The sequence below is a fragment of the Aegilops tauschii genome, chromosome 5 (genome assembly GCF_002575655.3).
Source record: "Aegilops tauschii subsp. strangulata cultivar AL8/78 chromosome 5, Aet v6.0, whole genome shotgun sequence".
Lineage (NCBI taxonomy): Eukaryota > Viridiplantae > Streptophyta > Magnoliopsida > Poales > Poaceae > Aegilops > Aegilops tauschii.
The window spans coordinates 367,815,187-367,834,565 of record NC_053039.3 but is presented as its reverse complement, the minus strand read 5'-3'; the positions used below and the strand labels follow the sequence as shown (position 1 = coordinate 367,834,565).

The following is a 19,379-nucleotide window of genomic DNA, read 5'->3' as shown; positions in this document are numbered from 1 at the left end:
TGAGATTCATAGTTTGCTCAAACGTTTGGAGAGGGCTAGCCCTGGATCTGGCAAGACGATTGTGGAGGAGGCTCTCATGAGCAAAGCAAAGAAGAGTGGCACCACAGGAAAGGCGTCCGCAGCAGCTTGATGACTCAGTGGATTCTGGTGATGACCGTGGTCTTTAGCGAGGCACTCTCGTTGGGGTCTTCTTTGCGATGTAACAGTGTTAGGGTTGATGGTCGTTGCGTGTTGGGTTTGGTTGTCAGGTTAATTATGTGGTTATGGGGTTGCATGTTCTGTAGTCCACATGTGGGTTTGTATCGGTTTTCGCCCGGCTTTTTGTTAATTAACTGGGCAATTCTCTTCTGCTTAATTAATCGATGAGGCAAATCTTTTGCCTCCGTTTCGAAAAAAAAATCCGACTCTAGAAGTATTCGTCACACCCCCTTCGATGTCCACTGTTGCCTGGAATACGGAGAATTTCAGGACTGGAGATGGTGTGACAAAGGCTTTGTGATTAGATACTGAAGGTTCTTTGGTCTTTGGGGACCTACTGCTGAACAAGAATGTGTCAGCGTCACTATTACTTGATGTCTAGAGAAATGAGTTTATGGCCATAACGATATCATACATGCGGTGGGAAGGTGAAAGGCTACTTACGATGAATCTATATAACTTTGGCTAGAGCATGTTGCATGCAATACCTACCCTATTGACACAGGGAAAACCATAACGGCGGACCCATCTTCACGAATTGGATGAGAATTTGAGGAAGAACGTGTGGGGAATGAGAAGGAACACAAGAAAAACTAGCACAAATCGACACACAAGTTGCAACACAAGATATACATGGATAAATCCTTTATTCCAAATATGAGAGAGAGAGAGAGAGAGAGAGAGAGAGAGAGAGAGAGAGAGAGTTCTTCCCCAAGTCCTAAGACGACCAGGGTTTGGTATCTTTGGAGGAATCTTCACCCGAATGTACCCTTGATACTCATTAGAGTATTCTCCCTCAGGAGGACGCGGATTAACTGAGCTCGAGCTCATATAAGCTCGGGTAAACAGTAAAATCCAAAAAAAAATTAAACACTTTCAAAAAAATGTGGCAACATTTCACAAATGTGAAATGTCTTATATTCTTGCAAAATTTAATCATAGAATTACATTCGTGTAAGTCATGAAGAAACAGCACTCCAAAAAAAACTTTGAGCATCAAATTTGTTTTTTTATCATGACTTCCACAAATGCCATTTCATGATGAAAATTGCAAGCATTGAAAATATTTGTCAAAGCGTGTCACAATATTTTTTCCTATTTTTTGGAATTTGTTTTCTTAATCGAATTTTACTGTTCACCCAAGCTCATGTGAGCTTGAGCTGAGAAGGGCACTTTCGCCCTCGGAAAGCCTTTTTCCTCATGAGTAGCCATCTCCACAAATGTAAGAACTCGACGAGTAAAGCTCTTTTAGTTTTGGATCTAACCTTTGTTTGAGGAGGTGGCGGAAAGGTAATATAGTTCTACCGTAAAGGGATAAGTGGGAAGGGAAAGAACATGCGCCCAACCCAAAGTCACTGCGCGCATGCATGACGTAAGTTTCAGCGCAGCCCGTAGGTTCGGCGGGTGGGGGTTGTCAGAAGTTCCGGGTAGTTCACAATAGAGTTAAATACACTAGGGGTGCTTCAACTTGTTCGGCGTGGTCAGTTTGGTGCCTAAAGTTGTAAAATACATGAAACTGGTGCTCGAACTTGTCTGGTTGTGCAAATACGGTGCCTCCTTTTGTATCCGGACGTATGTTATGCCCGCATGGCGTGACAGTGTGGCATCGACCCACAGTAAAAATATATTGCATGATTTAGAATCGATGCTGAGATCTCATGGTCGCAGATTGCACTGTACGCACAGAGTTCCGGGTAGTTCACAATAGAGTTAAATACACTAGGGGTGCTTCAACTTGTTCGGCATGGTCAGTTTGGTGCCTAAAGTTGTAAAATACATGAAACTGGTGCTCGAACTTGTCTGGTTGTGTAAATACGGTGCCTCCTTCTGTATCCGGACATATGTTATGCCCGCATGGCGTGACAGTGTGGCATTGACCCACAGTAAAAATATATTGCATAATTTAGAATCGATGCTGAGATCTCATGGTCGCAGATTGCACTGTACGCACAGGCTATCCACCACGCCAAAATATGCAGAGTGGACTTTCATCAGGTCGAATTATATATACGGCGTTGCTGTGCAAAAGGCAACTTCGGAGCATGGGCGTATTGTGCCTGTTTCTCTTAAGTTCAGAGAAATGGATTTTTACAACTCAAAGAAATTCCAAAATCTTTTATACGCGCACACGTAGGAGTGTAATATATTGTGCAAATTTTCATCAAAATTCGCGTTTGTATGCGAGAGATACAAAAAAAAAAGATACATGCAAAAATTAGCTTGTTATTTGGCTGGAAGTTTGTCTTTATTGCTGGGTATAATATAACATAATTTCGTATGGATTTGACCGTCAAACACATGCATACGTTTTTGGTGTGAAAAAAAAGCAGAACTTTTAAGTGACAGTTTTTAACCTAAAAAAAAACATGCTCAGTGGCCACCGTGCTCCAAAAATCTGCTTTGGCTGCTATGTACCTCTTCAAGCGATTCTTTTATACATGGTGCTTGTTTGGGCCCACACAAGTTTTATTTCTATTTTTTCAAGTTTGTGTATATTTTTTTGTCTTTGATATTGTTTTTACCTTTTGAAAGAAGAAATGCAAGAAAAAGTTACAACTGCCACAAACTTAAAATAAAGTGCTAGTGCATTTCATGTACTTGGAAAATGTTTCACATGTATTCAAAAGTTATAACGTGTTTTTGAAATTCGTTAGGTTCAACATGTTTTAGAATATGTTCATCGAGTATTAAAAAATTGCTGTGTAAAATTCTCCTTACAATTCTGCAAACACGGTTGACATGTTTTGATACATTTCTAGAATTTAATATTATTACACAATAATTTTCATATATGTTGAATAATTTCAAAAAATACAATGTTGTCAATTTTTTAATAATTTTGTATTTCATAAATATAATGAAGATACACAATAATTATGTATGCTTTTGGTCCGGAATGAAGATATATGAATTTACATAATAATGAAATATTTGTAGAAAATTTTAAATCCACATAAAATTTTGAAATAGTTAATTTTACCTCTTCAAAGTACACAATGAAAAAAAATGAAAAAATACACAGCAACTGCATATCGATAATTATTGTATTTTTATATCGGAAAAATTGCGTGTCATAAAACTAAACAGGAACTTGGAAGAAAATAAAAAATAAAACCGATCGATTACGCATCAGAAGACTTGCAAAGCAACACGTGGAATTGGTCTACATAATTTTCTAGCTATTACTTGTACGTACCAGATAGTTTCCAACGTGGGCAGATCGTGACGTTTGGTAACCTGAAGGTGCAGGTTAGAAACATCGCGATGCAGATTTTTTTGTTCATGTTATTTCTCTCTGGCATACACTGTATTTGAGGGCTTTCCTACATGATTAAATAAAATAAAAGTGATGTTTCTGCAAAATAATTCCTCCCCGCACATATCCACTTACATGTGGGCCACTGCCATGCTGGCACTTCACGTGGGCAGGGCGTATGTTTGAATACGGAAGGAGGCACCGTATTTGCACGACTGGACAAGTTCGGGCACTAGTTTTATGTATGTTGTAACTTTAGGTACCAAACTGACCGCACAGGACAAGTTTAGGCATCTCCGATGTATTTAACTCTTCACAATATCACACGCAGATGGTAAAAGAAAAGTTTTCAAATAAAAATGAAAAATGATTGAACATCACTAGAGACTATCATATTCCCCGTGACCTAAAGATTTCTCACAGAAAACGCACAAAGAAAATTGCATGATCTCTTGGTCTTTCAACAGGAAGCTAGTGGTCGGCTTCGAGCCTTCAGTGGCCCCTCGTCCAAACCTTCTCCGGCCATTCAATAACAAGGCTTAACTGTTCATTTATATTCACAAAAAAGACTTAATTGTGCGTTCAATAGAGCTTTACAAAAAGCGTCCCCGAATAATCATCAGTCGGATGTGACCGCTGATCGGTAGCAATTAACAAAACCATAAACTCCTCATCCGGTACGCAACGCTGCAACGCAGCATGGGACACGCGTCTGGAGCGTGCAAGCGATAGTCGTCTCACTCTCATTCGAACCTTTCAAAACCGAGCTAGCCATAAACCCATAGTAAAAAAATTCGAGGACCATATTTATTTGGGTACTCATACTAAAATGGCCGTATGCATCTTTAGTTGGTGCAAAGGTCGGGATGTAAAATTCTCTCCTAATTTTAAAAGGTACCCCATTTTTTTTAGGAAAACCCGCTCATGTCGCTCCCCCCTAGGGCGACTCAGGCGACTCCTAGAAACCTAGCCACAGTCGCCAAGAACTCCCTCCTCCTCTCCCCCCGCTGCCGCCGGGGGACGCCGTCGGTGGCGGGGGATCTCCTCTCTCACGCGTCTCCGGGTTGGGGCGGGACCCTAGGCATGTGGTGGCACGGCTGATCTGGGTGCGGCAGGTGGCGGGTGGCCGGCCCGTCCTCGGACGGCGGTGGCTAGGCGCGTCGGGCGGCCCAGCCTCGGACGGCGGCGTGGCTGCGAGCGCAGAGGCCGACCTTTTTGGGCGGCAGCTGCGGTCGGCGGCGGCGGCCAGCTAGGCTGCGGTGGCGTGCAAACTACCTTCAGACCGGCGGCGGCGGCATGGAGGGCCTGGTGGTCTCATCGGCGGCATCTCCGGCCAGATCTGTTCTGACTGATGCAACCGGCGGTGGTGCTCATCTCTTCCGTCAGAGGTGGCCGGCATGAGGCTGGGTGTCCAGATCTTCGGATCCGTGATCCAGTACTGGCTGCGAGTCGGGGAGACATAGTTGCCAGTGAAAACCGAGCCGATGGCGGCGATCTACGTCGTTACCTTGATGAAGACATCGTTGTGTGACTTATGTCGACCCAGTCGTACTGCTCTGGGGGAAACCCGAGGATCTGGTCTTCCAGATCGGATGATGGCGGCATTGCGGTGGCGTTTCTCTTTTGGGTGCATCGTTTGTGGAGCAGTGCTAGTGGTCAGAGGCAGGAGGTGGAGCGGCTTCGTCTTGCACGGAGCTTCGGTGGAGATGTCAAGTCATGCCTGACCGACAGGTGCTACGCTTTGTCATGCCTGGTCGGCAGGTGCTACGCACGATAGATCTTTCAGAGACTTCAAGCTGTGTCGACTGGTGGTACTTGGCGGCATGGTGCTGAGGTGTACCGCGGCGACCGTGACGTGCTCAGCAGTTCGCGCGCAGGGTGGTGGTGCCGTTGGGCGCCGTGGTGGCGTTGACGGCAGCTAGACTGGGCAAGGATGATGCGTCAGTACAGATCTGAAGATGGAGTGGTGGCAGTTGGCGGCGGCGGCATCTGAGAGCGCGCCGAACCGGTGTGTGCCCATACCTGACAAGTGGCTTGGTTGGGGCCTCGGGTCTTAGATGTTAGGCTTGCCTGCGAGGTATGTGGTATTAGGTCCGGAATATCAGCATCCCTTTATCAGCTGGATAGGAGTAGCGACAGTTGTCGCATAGACGGTGGCTTCAGACTTATTGTTGTATTTCTTTGTGAGGTCTTTAGTGAATCATAAATAAAATGGCTGCATGCATCGCCCAGATACAGAGGCCGGGGGTGATCCTCCTTCTCTAAAAATATATAAAAGTAAGGCCATAGTAAATAACCAACGGTGATTAAGATTCACATCTGTCTTTTTTTTGTGCAGCGTTGGCTCGAAGATTATTATTTTTGCGAAAAACTTTTGATCTACTCATCAACTATTAAGGTAGTACAAAGAACATTAGAAGTAAAATATGCATCCAAGTCCGTAGAACGACGACTACAAACACTGAAGCGAGCCGAGGACGCGCCGTCGTCATCACCCCTCCCTCTTCGGAGCCGGACAAACATTGTTGTAGTAGACAATCGGGAAGTCGTTGTGCTAAGTCCCTATAGGACCAGCACACTAGAACAGCAACCGTCGCCAATGAAGAGAAACGTAGATCGAAAGGATCCAACCTGCAAACACACATACGTAGAAGAACGAAGACCAGATCTAGTCGATCCACCGAAGATGGACGCCGACCAGATCCCACGAGATCCGTCGGAGTCAAACCTCCACACGCCTTTCGACGATGCTTGAACCATCACCGAGATGAGGATTAGGCGGGGAGGACCTTATCCGATCTTCAAGAAGCCTCCATCCCCTCGTCTTCTTGAGCATGTCACAAACCCTAACAAAACTCAAAAACGCACCTAAAACAGAGCCTTCTCGCCGGCAAGGATCGGGATCGGCCGCGCCGACATGGTCCAAGGACCATAGGAGAGAGGCACGGAAACCTTAAATGCGAGTTCGCACGAGGGCAACAACGAAGGCGTTTGCTCTAGGATTTGGCCTATCTCTTGCACATCAAGCGGGCTACAATCTGTCTTGTTTTTAATTCAGATAATACGGAAGTCATTCATACAATGAAGAATGAATGACTGTTATTTTTTGGCTTGTAAATTTTCTCTTATTAGTTTTGAACATTGTAATAGGGAAGCGAATAGGGTTGCCTATGAACTTGCTAGGTTAGCGAAACTTTCAGCGACAAAAGATTGGCTTGAGGAGCCCTTGGATGAGATTGTATCTCTCCTTATAGACGATGTAACTGTTATTTGTAATTAATAAAATTTTGTTATTATCTAAAAAAAAATGCAAGATGGCGGCTTATTTTTTTTCGAGAGTACGCGAATGCGTATCATATTTTTATAGAAGGCAGAATTTGAATTACAAGAAGACTACAACTTGTTGCGAACAACGAGCGTAGTACTGACACCAGCCCAGGGCTAGTCCAAAGACAGCCACCACCAACAACACCACTACAAAGAAAAAGAGCTTGTCCAAAAACAAAGCATCATTACCGCGTCTCGACCATCGCCGGTCACCTCCGAAGACAACACCAACTCCGGGTGGGCTTCCCCGTCAACGCACCATCCACCCTTAGATGCCTAAAAGGAGGTGGCAAGTAGATAGCAGAACTTAGTCAGTCCATAAAAGGCACCGTCTTGGATTCACCGGCGATGACGTACATTGCGCCATTGAAGATCGTCTTGGACAACAACGAGCACCGGAAGTAGCGCAACCTGAAACCTCGTGACCGTGTCTTCAAGCGCGATGCCCCCAACAGAGTAGCGACGTAGAGGACACCGCCATCACGCCGATTCAACTCCGAACCTAGGCTTTCGCCCGAAGACCGCTACCAATCCCAGGAGCAGGAGATGGGGACGCCGACACGCCTTGGCGACGCCTCCAAAGAGGGGAACGACACCCACGGGCGTCGTCGCCGCCAGCACCGAACGAGACGGGCAGGAATTTCTTCCGGGTCACCGCGCACCTCCATCCCTGCCCACCGGATTGGGGCCACTCCATCCAAGTTTGCCACTCCGTCGTCGTCGCAGCACTTCATGGTGGCTTATTTAGATGTGGGTCGATGAACCAGCAGCTCACTTTGTATCCGTCGACATTTTGAGAATTGAATAAGCACGTTATTACTAAAGAAACTGTCTTTGGGAGACAAAAAATTCAAAACCGAAGTGTTGATGATTTGTCAGAAGTAAAAAAAACTGAACCGTTGAGCCCGTCGGCTGAACCTTTCAAATCTGCCGCATCGAGCGGTGGAGCACGCCTCCATCATTGCAACACGGGTTTTATTGCAGAATTATTTCTGCAACACAGGTTTTCTTGCAGTATTTTTTTTTGTAACAACGGTTTTGTTGCATTCTTTTGGCAACTGAGGTCTTGTTGCAGAATATTTCTGTAAGAGAGGTTTTGTCGTAAAACATAGACCCATCAAAGACCATTGCAACATCATACATGTTTCAGAAGCATAGCATCTGTTACGAAAACGCGTCCGGCGAAGGATGATGTGCGGGCCTCACTTGAACGTGTGTCATGCAGGGAAGGTGACGGGCACGGCGGTTGCGATCCGTTTCTGGTGATGGTAAAGCGTTTCCAATAATAAGAACGAGAAAACAGTTGAGGTCCTTTCGCCGGCCACGCTGGCCACCACCTCCCCTCTCGCCGGCGCCGCTCCGCACGTGCACCTTCACCTGACCCCGTCAAGGCCCGCGCCACCGTCCGATCGAGGCCGAGCAAGCGACAGCGCCCGGCCGGCCGGGCCGGCCGCCTCTCGGGTTCTCAGACCCCCCGGCCCCACCCGTCCACGCACGCATCCAGCTCGCGCGCACCCAAGCCCCACCTGGCCCGAGCAGAAATTAACGGAAACAAAACAGAGCCGCAGGCTGGCACGAGATCAAATCACAACCGCACTGCGCGTCTCCGCCCGCCCCCATAAAATCGCAACGCATTTCATCCCTCTCCCTCCCTTCCGTCCCCCCCTCGATCGCCCCCTTCCGGTTTCCTTCCGCGTGGAGCCCACGATCGCGCGCGGCCCGCCAGCGGCGGCATTCCGCGTGGATTTTTTCCTCCCTCCCTCCCTCTTTCCGTTACGGGGGCGAGGCGTGGGGGAGTCGCCTGGCAGCGGGCCGTTGAGTTGAGCGGCTCTTCCTGGGAGGAGGAGGAGGAGGAGGAGGAGGGTTTGGGGGGAGGCGGGCGATCGGTGCGGCTGCGCCATGGCGATGGCGGCGGTGCCGCTCGGCGTGCTGCTGCGGCGGGAGGTGACGAGCGAGCGGATGGAGCGGCCCGACGTGCTCTGCGGGGAGGCCAGCCGCAGCCGCAAGGGCGAGGACGTCACGCTGCTCCTCGCCGACGCCGGCCAGCGCGTCGCCGGCGACCCTTCCACCTCCTTCTCCGTCTTCGCGGTACTGCATTGCCCCTCCGCGCCCCCTTCCCCTGCCCCTGCCCATGCCCATGCCTGTCTCTCGAGAAGGTTCTAGAATACCCGGAAAAAAAAAGAGACAGAAGGTTCTGGAATACCCGCCCGGAATTGTGCGACATGGAGGCCACTCCTCCAGTCTCCTGTACATGATTGACACTCACCCAGCATGTTTTTCTCTATCGCGTTTGGCGGAGCTGCCATGCCTTTTTGGCAGGGTTCAGAATATTTGTTGGTTGTCTGCACGTAGGCTGCTAGTTCGTCACCAAGAGTGTTGGGAGCCTGCTACGTATGAAAAATTACTCGTAGTAAAAAACATACTACTAGGAAATATTACCTTTGATCCAAATGATCTCGTGTCTTAATCTTATTGTCGGGTTGACCGGCGTATCATTTGATTTAATTAATGGCTTGGCTGGTCATTTTTTAATCGGGGTGGTGTGTTTCTGTTGATTGATCACTGATCACTGATTACTGTGTCATGTTTATAGCTGTTTGATGGCCACCATGGATCTGGAGCGGCCATATACGCGAAGAACAATCTGCTGAACAATGTCCTGCGTGCTACCCCTTCAGGTTTGACCAGGGATGAGTGGCTTGCAGTGCTTCCACGTTCACTCGTTGCAGCATTTGTCAAGACAGATAAGGATTTGCAAGCCGCAGGTGAATCAGGACTATCCTTGTTTACCTTGTTGATGTCAAGTTTCCAGTTGGTTGATCGAGGTGCACATGCTGTTACTGTTTATTTAGGCCATCTCGTGAACATGGACATGTTCCTGATCCTTATGGCAATCGAACTATTCCTGTCATCCTGTGGAATTCATGTATTCCAAGCAGGGACTTAGCAGTTTGTTTGTTGTCAAGGACGAAGTAAAGCTGTATGAACCATTCATAGTCATTCTAGTTGGTTGATTAGATATTACACCATCAGATATTTTCTTCAGTTAGTTGTAGTGCTAGGCCACGTGGTTGAGACAATCGCGCTTTTGTTTAATTTGTCTTTCTTAACACCTCGAGTGATGCCTCCCTTTTATCTTCTGAAACATTCTTTTTGCTGTTTCAGCTGAAAGTTCTGGCACAACTGTGACATTTGTGATAATAGACGAGTGGGTTGTAACAGTAGCATCAGTTGGTGATTCACGGTGCATACTGGAGTCAGCTGATGGTTCACTATACCATTTGTCTGCTGATCATCGCTTTGACTCCAACAGAGATGAGTAAGTTCTGCCTTTGAGGTAATTTGTTGAGAATTGTGCAGTTTATGACCTGTTCATTTTACAGGGTGGAACGTGTAACTGCATGGGGAAGCAAGGTTGGACAACTGAATGTTGTTGGTGGTCCAGAGGTTCGTCTCTTTTACCTTTATAATCCGTTGTGCTCTTGAGTTGGGATGTGCGGTGTGGATGCATGGTGTTACATGTTACCAATCTGATAGTTCTCATTTTCTGCAGTAACCTGCTAACCATCTGTTTCTTAATAATTCTCAAATATGTTGTGTCGTACGTGCACCTGACATCACTGTTAAATTAAGTGCCTACCAAACAATGTTTTAGCTTATGATATGATGGACTGAATTTCTTGTGCTGCTGGTTTTTTCAGCCATAAGGTAATTCCTATTTTTGGCTGCGCCCTGCAGATTTTATTTAACAACTCCTGTTGTTGTTCCCTCTCTGTATTTTGTGTGGGGATTGATGAATATTGAATACTTTGGTATGCGTGTAAAACTCTACCGTGTTTGTATTCCAAATTTGTTTAATTTAGAGAATATTCATCTTACATCCATTGTATCATCAATGTCTAACTCAATTCTTATGTTTGTTTGATCTACTCTTTTATTGGATAATCTGGTCACTATTTGTTTTGCTTGCTATAATCATTTCTGTTATTGAAATTTACCATGTACATTTTCAGGTTGGTCCTTTAAGATGCTGGCCAGGTGGTTTGTGCCTATCTAGATCGATAGGGGATATGGATGTTGGTGAATGCATCATCCCTGTTCCTCATGTGAAGCAAGTGAAGGTTTGCTCATATGAAAATTCTTCTGCACCGCGTATCTCTTTTTTATTTTCACAAATGTTTTTGTTTGGGTGCCTATTTATCATCAGATTTCCTTTTAGATGACCTCTTCTATAATATTTCACAACATCTGTAGTCCATGGTGTGATCTGCTTCTACGTCTCACCACTGCAGAGCATAGTTCGCTCTTTGCTGTGACACTATTTTGATTTTCTATTGCATTTTTGTTGCAGCTATCCAATGCTGGAGGCAGAATTATCATTGCAAGCGATGGTGTCTGGGATGATTTGACTTTTGAAATGGCTCTTGAATGTTCTCGTGGATACCCATCCGATATAGCTGCCAATCGAATTGTTAATGTAACTAATTTACAATCATTTCCATTGGTTAATAGACTCAAACTTCTGGCCCCTCATTTCGTGATATATTTTCTTATCTGAAGGAAGCAACCCTACCTCGAGGACTAAGAGATGATACTACCTGCATCGTGGTGGACATACTACCTCCAGAAAAACTAGCTCCTAGTCCTCCAACAAAGTGGCAGGGGAAAACCGTACTCAATAATATGTTCCGCGTTGATCTGAAAAATAACATGTTCCGCCGAAAAAATTCAGATGCATCTTTTAAAATTGATAGAGAATATGCTGAGCCGGATGTGGTGGAAGAAATATTTGAGGACGGGTCTGCCATGCTTTCAAGAAGGTATATTCTGTTAACCAACATTCTAGGCCTTTTTTCACTTGGGGTACCAGCTAGGAGCTCGATACAGTTCTAAGAGAAAAGGACATAAATATTCCATTGTACAGCATTAGGATTGTCCATTGTGTTGCCAGACATGTACACTAGTACATACACCAACTTGAAATTAACCGAATGCTCAGGTAAATCATATTTTAGTTAGTTGTCATTTTTGTCTGGTGATTCTGATGGCCTGAGTTTTCTCGATTTGATGGCCTTGAAAGCATCAATATAGCACTGTAGATCTGTAACATACTAGATGCCACTGAAAGAGACATTCGTTCTACGTAGGCTTATTAGTCTTGGATTTGTAGCTTCTCCAGTTACATATATCTTGTATTTGATTGTCTCATACGGGCAACCAGCTTATATTGCTGTCTGCTGATAGTAGGAACTGAATTATTGGAAGCAGCAGATGAGTTGGCACTGCTGATTGATGGTGTCAGCCATGCAGCCCATTTATGTTCAATTGCATATTTTCATTTTAATGCTCAATTTGTCTGCTGTTTCCTTTTCCAATCTCCACTATATTGGACCCTCTTCTTTTCTCTGGTCATCCACATATTGATGTCCTCGATCAAGCCAGACAGACATGGTTGATGTGTATGAGTGGCATAGCGTAGTATCAAATCACTCGTGCTAGCTTAGCAGTGAAGCTAAAAGTGTTCAATAGATGACTAAAATTCAGAGTGCATATATTAGATGGGATGGTTACTTGTTTAGTTATGCAGCTGCAGTTTCAGACTGACTTCTACGCAGTGCAGCTCTTCAGCTCTGAGATAAACAGGAATGCACTAGCAACTACAGTTGATAGTTAAATTCTTATTGGGTTATAGTAGAAGTTAGCATTTTCTTTGCTCAAGTTTACGAGACGATTCTAAGCATTTCACTAAACTGATACTCCATGCTGTAATGTGAATACGTCTTGCTTGTAACAAGTACTAATAGTTTTTCATATTATAATAATGTTGCTTTCTGTTTTGCTTGTTCCTTGCAGGCTTAGTACAGGATACGCACTTCGGAACATGTTTGAACCCTCCAGCTGTGCGATTTGCCAGTTTAGACTGAAATCTGGCCAGGGGATTTCCATACATGCTAACCCACTGCAACAGGAAAAAATGCAAGGTTGGCAAGGTCCTTTCCTCTGCCAAAGCTGCCATGAAAAGAAGAAAGCAATGGAGGGTAAACGGCGTCCAATAGGTACGATTAACGATCTCATCAGCTATCTTGATTATCTAAACTATATGCAGTGCCTTTTCTCGAAGAAATACACAGTGTTTTTATCACTGAAGTTAGTACAAAATTGAGACACTTATTTTGGGACGGAGGGAGTATTTTGTAACCTGCTAATTTGCTCTTTGGTTCTATTTATTTTTCAGATTAGTCGACCGCAGATGCCTTCAGTCACGTCGGGCAGGCCTAATTGCTGAAACCATTCTTTGATAGACATTCCTTTGTTTTCTTTACCAGGAACATTAGTCAGTTGACCACATATTTCTTTTTGTACATTGACCACTCTAGTCAAGCAGTACAAAGTATTCTTGACAAGTTAGGTTGGAAATTCATTGATCAGTCCCACCGACATGGAAAAGGGCACCCTTTTCAAATGAGGAAAGCATAGTCGTTAGAATTTTAGCTTGACTGTACAGGGGTCTAAAGGATCACTAATATTCTTTTTGTAGATGAGTTGAATGACGGTGGTTGAGAAAAAGAAAAAGTTTGGTGATTGTTTGAATGCTTTAAGCTTATCTGTGCATTTCCTTTTCTTCTGAAATCGATTTGATAAGATATACTTTTTGTTCTAGAAGTATTGAATGTCAATGTGAAGTAGTTTTAACATTTGATGGCGGAAGAGATGCCACATGCGAGGAAATGGCCAGGGTTTTATACGTTTTTTTAAAATCAACCGCTCCTTTATTAATTGGCTACAATTGTAGCATCAGAGACAATAAGAGGAATAACAGCCATCGGGGCTGCATCCATCCATACATCAGGAGTGGTGAATCTAGCTAGTCTAGCTAATTCGTGGGCTACTTTATTGTTCTCTCTATAACAATGTTTAAAAACAATATGACTGAAATCTAAAGACATGAAATAACAATCATCGAAGATCGCGCTGGCCACCGAAGATGAGTATCCCTCTTTGAGTGCTGAAATCACATCCACGCTATCTGAATTTACTTCAATTTTGCTGCACCCAGCTGTGCGGGCGAGGTTTAGGCCAAACCTAACTGTAGTTGCTTCTGCTGCGAAAGCATCATAGCAGATTTCAAGTTTTTCATTCGGGGCAGCGATGAACTTACCGTTGTGGTCTCTGATGACAGCACCTACAGAGCCTTTAAGTGAGTCATGGTCAAATCCCGCATCCACATTTAGCTTGACGTAATCAGTCCTCGGTCTCGTCCAGCCACCCACACGAATTTTCAGCTTTGAGGAACACGTTGCAATGAAGTTCGCCGCCAAGGCTCGTACAGCAAGGTTGATCTGTGCCGCCGTTTGTGGATCACCTCCATGTGTAATCTTCCTCCTTTCCCACCACAAAAACCAACAGCATGTAGCCACAGTTTCTCTCAGTTTCGGCAAACCTAGCACATGGATATGATTGTCTGGTAAACTGAGAAGAAATTCCAGCACTACCTCGCCAGACATATTCATCTCAAATCCATGCTCTATCACATCTAGCACTCCGAGGAGTTTCCATACCTGCACCGCAACAGGGCATTCAAATAGAAGATGGCGGATGCTCTTCGGCCCTTGGTTGCATACTGGGCAATGTGGCTTGATCTTGATGTGTCTATCAGCTAGTATTGCACGGCATGGAATAACACTAAGAAGTACTCTCCAGACAAAAAATTTAATCTTTGCTGCGCAGCTCAGACTCCACACCGAATCCCATGTAGGTGTTGGCGAGGATGAGCACGGCGTACCCTGCGAATTGTGGCCAAACTTTGATTCCCAAACGGCATGATATGCTGACTTTACCGTGAACACACCTGTTTTAGTGAAGCTCCGTGCTAAGAAATCTGTCATTTCGTATACTGGAAGTGGGATTGCAAGAATTCTCTCAGCATCAACACTGCAAAAAGTTTGGTTCATCAGCAACGAATCCCAGTCACCTAACACTGGATCAATAAGATCTGACACGCGGGAGAGGAGATGATTTCCTCTACTAGAGATAACCTTCCTGGATGGTGATTGTGGGATCCAGCTATCCTCCCATATCTTAATTTTTTGACCATCACCCACCCTCCATATGTGTCCATGTTTCAAAGTCTCCTCACCTGCCATTATACTTTGCCACGTATAAGAGGCCTTCTTTTTCAACCTAGCATTCATAAGATCCTCATCAGGATAATATTTTGCTTTAAGAATCTTTGCACAGAGGGATTCGGGATCTTCAATAAGTCGCCATGCTTGTTTTGCCAATAGTGTCAAGTTAAAACGATGAATGTCTCGGAACCCCATTCCTCCTCTGCTCTATGGTATGCACATCTTCCACCAAGCAAACCAGTGCATTCTGTTATGTGACGCATCATCACCCCACCAGTACCGAGAGATCGCATCTGTAATTCCTTTGCAGATTTTCTTAGGAATTTTAAAGACCGACATCGCGTACGTTGGTATGGCTTGTGCAACAGATTTGATAAGCACTTCCTTACCTCCAAAAGACAGACATTTTTCCTTCCATCCTGACAATCTCAAGATCAACCGGTCAAATAAGTATTGAAAACTATCAGTTTTGTCCAATCCTAGGGTAGTGGGCAACCCCAAATATTTTTCATTCAGAGCCTCAGTCATGATATTAAGAGTGGTGCAAACCTAAGCCTTGATGTTTACATCCGTGCTAGGGCTGAAAAAAATACTAGATTTATCCACACTCACCAACTGGCCAGAAGCATCACAATAAGCATCCAGAACAGATTTCAAACATATCGCATTCGACACATTAGCTTTCATCAGAATTAAGGAGTCGTCAGCAAACAAGAGATTTGTAACAGAGGGTGCATCTCGACAAACCTTAAGTTCCACAATTTCACCTGATTGCTCTGCATGGTTCAGAAGTGCTATCAGTCCCTCAGTAACCAGCAAAAATAAGTAGGGTGATAAAGGATCACCCTGGCGAAGGCCTCGCGATGGTTTGATAGTATCCGTTTCAACCGAATTGTACCTCACTCTGTACTCCAAAGATGATACACAAACCATAATCATTTTGACCCAATCAGCCATGAACCCCAGTTTTAGTAACATTGCCTCCAAGAAGACCCACTCAACACGATCATAGGCTTTGTGCATATCCAACTTTACCGCATACCATCCCTCCTTGCCTTTTTTCTTCTGTTTAATTGCATGGAGACTCTCATAAGCTATAAAGACATTATCAGTGATGAGCCTCCTTGGAACAAAGGCACTCTGTGTTGGACTAATGATTTCTGGAAGCAAATTTTTCAGTCTTGCAGCAATCATCTTTGAGATAATTTTATAGACCACATTACACAAGCTAATGGGTTTGAACTGTGTAACTTTCTCAGGTGTGTTAATCTTGGGAATCATCACAATAGTTGTGTCGTTCCATCCTGGTGGTATCTCCTGTGAATTAACTGCACTAAGAACTTCCATCACAAGGTCTTCCCCTAGCATTGGCCAAAACCTCTTATAAAAAACTGCATGTAATCCATCCAGCCCGGGAGCTTTGAAGTCAGCAATCGAGAACAAAGCTTTCCTAACCTCTTCTGTCGTATAGGGAGCCATAAGAACATTCATGGCTTCAGTTACACGTCGTTGCACCCTGGACAACACATTTAGATCCGGCTGCTGAACCTGTGCTATGAACAGATCAGAAAAGTAATCTGAAATAATGGTATTAATGTCCTCCTCACTTTCCGTCCACACTCCGGTATCATCAAGTAGCTTCTTGATGCAATTCATTTTCTTACGTGTCGAAGCTGCTCTATGAAAATAAGCTGTGTTTCGGTCACCATGCAACAGCCAATTTGCTCTACCATGTTGGAGTCAGATAAGCTCTTCTTGATCCAGTAAGTTTTCAATCAAAACCTGAATATCTTCCATTTTCTGCTGGACCTCAATAGTGTTCGGCCCCCTCCTTATTTTCTCCAGGTCTTTCTTTAACTTATTTATTCTCTTCTTGGGGCTCTTGAGGGTCTCACGATCCCACTCATGCAAATCGTTCAACACTGCCTTGGTCCGGTCCGCTAGGGAGGGACCTAATCCAACTAACTTGGCACGCTCCCAAGCTGAATTGATGATCTCGTTCACTGTCCCTTCATCCAAACAGCGGGCTTCAAACATTCGTTTCCGGTTCTGCTGCTGCCTCATCAGCAGTTTGAAGTACTCAGTGTCAAGCAGAATAGGCCTGTGGTCTGAGTGGGTATGATGTTCGTGCACTAAGGCTGCATAAGGAATTTTTTCTGCCCACATCTCATTACATAGAGCCCTGTCAAGCCGCTCTCTGACGGCCCCTCGACTCCATGTGAAAGTATCACCTATCATCATCACTTCCTGTAGTCCACAATCATCGATGCAATCTCTGAACTCCCGCATGTAGTGATCAGGTCGGATATTGCCACCTTCCTTTTCACTCATATTAGTAATTTCATTGAAATCGCCAAGAACCATCCATGGCCCAGAATTATTTGCGTGAATATCACGAAGGTACGTCCATGAGAGATGCTTCCTCTCCCAACTTGGTTCTCCATAGAACCCTGCAATTCGCCAAGCTGGGTAATTCCCATCCATCACTATGCCATCAATACAGTTATCCGAAGAATAATTCAAAACCACTTCATTTGATAGATTATAGTAAAGTACAAGTCCACCAGCACGACCATCACTGGCCACTAAATGAAAAAGATCAAACCCTAACTTAACCCTTAATGCTTCTGCCTTGTCATTATTCAGATGCGATTCCGATAGAAAGACCACATCTGCTCTCAGCCGCCCTTGGAGGTCCAAAAGCTCTTGAATTGCCGTGGGCGAGAGCAACCCCCGGCAATTCCATGCTAGGGTTTTCATTGGCGATCACCCTTAGAGCGCCGCCAAGAAAATTAGCAATCTCGACGAAAACTATCCCTCGCTGCCGGCAAGCCGGGAAGGGAGAGGAAAAACTTGCCGTCGCCGAAGCCAGCGGAGGGAGAGAAAACCTGCCGCCGCCGAAGCCGACGGAGGGACAAGGAGTACGCCCACGATCACTTCGTCGAGGCGGAGAAAAAAACCCTAGCCGCCAGGCCGAGGGTGACAAAAACCTCACGTGTAGTCACACATCCTTCAACATGGAGTCGAGGGAGCGGAGACATGCACACGAATGGAAGGGATGGTTGACGCCGGCGTTGTGGTAGCGCCACAGCCGGTGGTGGCGTCCAGACCTAGATCTTTTCCGAGTCCAGGGTTTTATACGTGATGTGGTGCGATGTGATCTTGTGACCGGCGGTAGCCGCCGGTAGGGAGAACGTCCAGGTGGCGGATTGTTCTTTTTTCGAGGCAGTTAACAAGTGTAAGAGCATCTTCAACAGTTACCCAAAAATAGGGCATAACCGCTTTTTACATCACGAGGGGGCAAAAACGCTGCTCCAGTAGGTGCCCTATATGCAAAAGAAATTACTCCAAGAATAGTGCAGTTGCAAAATACTTGGGTGGCTGTAGCAAACTTTATAGGGCAGTTGGGACCATCCAAGACCACAAGAAAACATGTGTTTTACATTACTATGTTGCTCCACGAGGAGCCCTAATTTTAGGGCATCAATTTTAGGACAACTGTTGGTGATGAACATTTTGGTGTTCAAATTTTGCTCCAAGCCAACTTTGATGCCCTAAATCTATTAGAGATGCTCTAAGGAAGCGTTGGTTGCCGCTGGAGTGAAGAAGGGCTGAGCTGACGGTGCAGTCAAAGATAAACAAAACAAATTTAGAGCACGACTTCTTAAGGATTATAAGGCCTAGCTAGCATATCTCTCAAACCAATAATCCATAAAAAATATAGGGGCATCACTAGTTGGCGGGTGCCCTTGGAAGGGCCTTCCAGCGGGTGCGCGAGGGCCAGCCGTGTGGTGTGCCCAGCCGTTGCCATGATGTCACACGCTAGGCACATTCGCGGGAGCACTTTTTTTGTGGCTTCTCTATGGGTTTCGAATTTTGCTTGGTTTTCCTTTTTGTGTGTGTGTGTGGTGGGGGGGGGTTCTTTTTTTCGGTTTACATATGGCAGAAGTACCTGCTTGCTGATGAAGCAAAGTTACGCTTCCTCGTGAAAAACGCGGTTGTGCTTGACGGTGAAGCACAAACTATAATGTGCTTCTGTGATTTTTCTAAGGATTTCCAATTTTTTCAATTTTTTCTTTCCTTTTTTCTCTTCGGTTTTTTGCCGTTTGTTTTTGTTTTTTTACCGCGTGAAACACGGTTATGTTGTGTGATAAACTATGTTACCACAAAGTGAAGCACATATGTACTTCCGCGTGAAGCACAAGTTACCATTAGTTGGAAGCACATATTTGTTGGGGCACGCTGCATGGAAAATAAAAAAAATTCTATGCACACGCAAGATTTATCCATGGAGATGCATAGCAAAGAGAGGGGGGAGTATGTCTACGTACCCTCGTAGACCGTAAGCGGAAGCGTTTAGTAACACGGTTGATGTAGTCGAACTTCTTCGCGATCCAACCGCTCAAGTACCGAACGTACGGCACCTCCGCGTTCAGCACACGTTCAGCTCGGTGACGTCCTCGTCTTCTTGA

At 45.1% G+C, this 19,379-nt stretch overlaps 2 protein-coding genes across 2 annotated transcripts; one reads left to right on the top strand and one right to left on the bottom strand.

Annotated features, from left to right (window-relative positions):
- The first annotated feature begins 8,632 nt into the window (after nucleotides 1-8,632).
- LOC109763230 (probable protein phosphatase 2C 69) lies at nucleotides 8,633-13,385 on the top strand. The gene is made up of 9 exons (XM_020322080.4): nucleotides 8,633-8,869; nucleotides 9,375-9,546; nucleotides 9,947-10,100; nucleotides 10,165-10,228; nucleotides 10,795-10,902; nucleotides 11,133-11,258; nucleotides 11,342-11,601; nucleotides 12,635-12,837; nucleotides 13,017-13,385. Exons 1-9 carry the CDS (start codon nucleotides 8,681-8,683, stop codon nucleotides 13,019-13,021), a joined length of 1,281 nt encoding a protein of 426 aa, XP_020177669.1. The 5' UTR covers nucleotides 8,633-8,680; the 3' UTR covers nucleotides 13,022-13,385.
- A 3,262-nt stretch (nucleotides 13,386-16,647) lies between these two features.
- On the bottom strand, nucleotides 16,648-17,667 carry LOC141022875 (uncharacterized). The gene has a single exon (XM_073499152.1). The coding sequence runs from the start codon at nucleotides 17,665-17,667 to the stop codon at nucleotides 16,648-16,650; it is 1,020 nt and encodes a 339-aa protein (XP_073355253.1).
- Between the last annotated feature and the right edge of the window lie 1,712 nt (nucleotides 17,668-19,379).

Excerpts from the sequence above, each read along its gene's own strand:
- LOC109763230 (XM_020322080.4), top strand. The coding sequence starts at position 8,681 with ATGGCGATGGCGGCGGTGCCGCTCGGCGTGCTGCTGCGGCGGGAGGTG. Across the intron at positions 9,547-9,946 it reads TAAGGATTTGCAAGCCGCAG|CTGAAAGTTCTGGCACAACT; the intron begins GTGAATCAGGAC and ends TTGCTGTTTCAG. Across the intron at positions 10,903-11,132 it reads CTCATGTGAAGCAAGTGAAG|CTATCCAATGCTGGAGGCAG; the intron begins GTTTGCTCATAT and ends TTTTTGTTGCAG.
- LOC141022875 (XM_073499152.1), bottom strand. The coding sequence starts at position 17,667 with ATGAAAACCCTAGCATGGAATTGCCGGGGGTTGCTCTCGCCCACGGCA.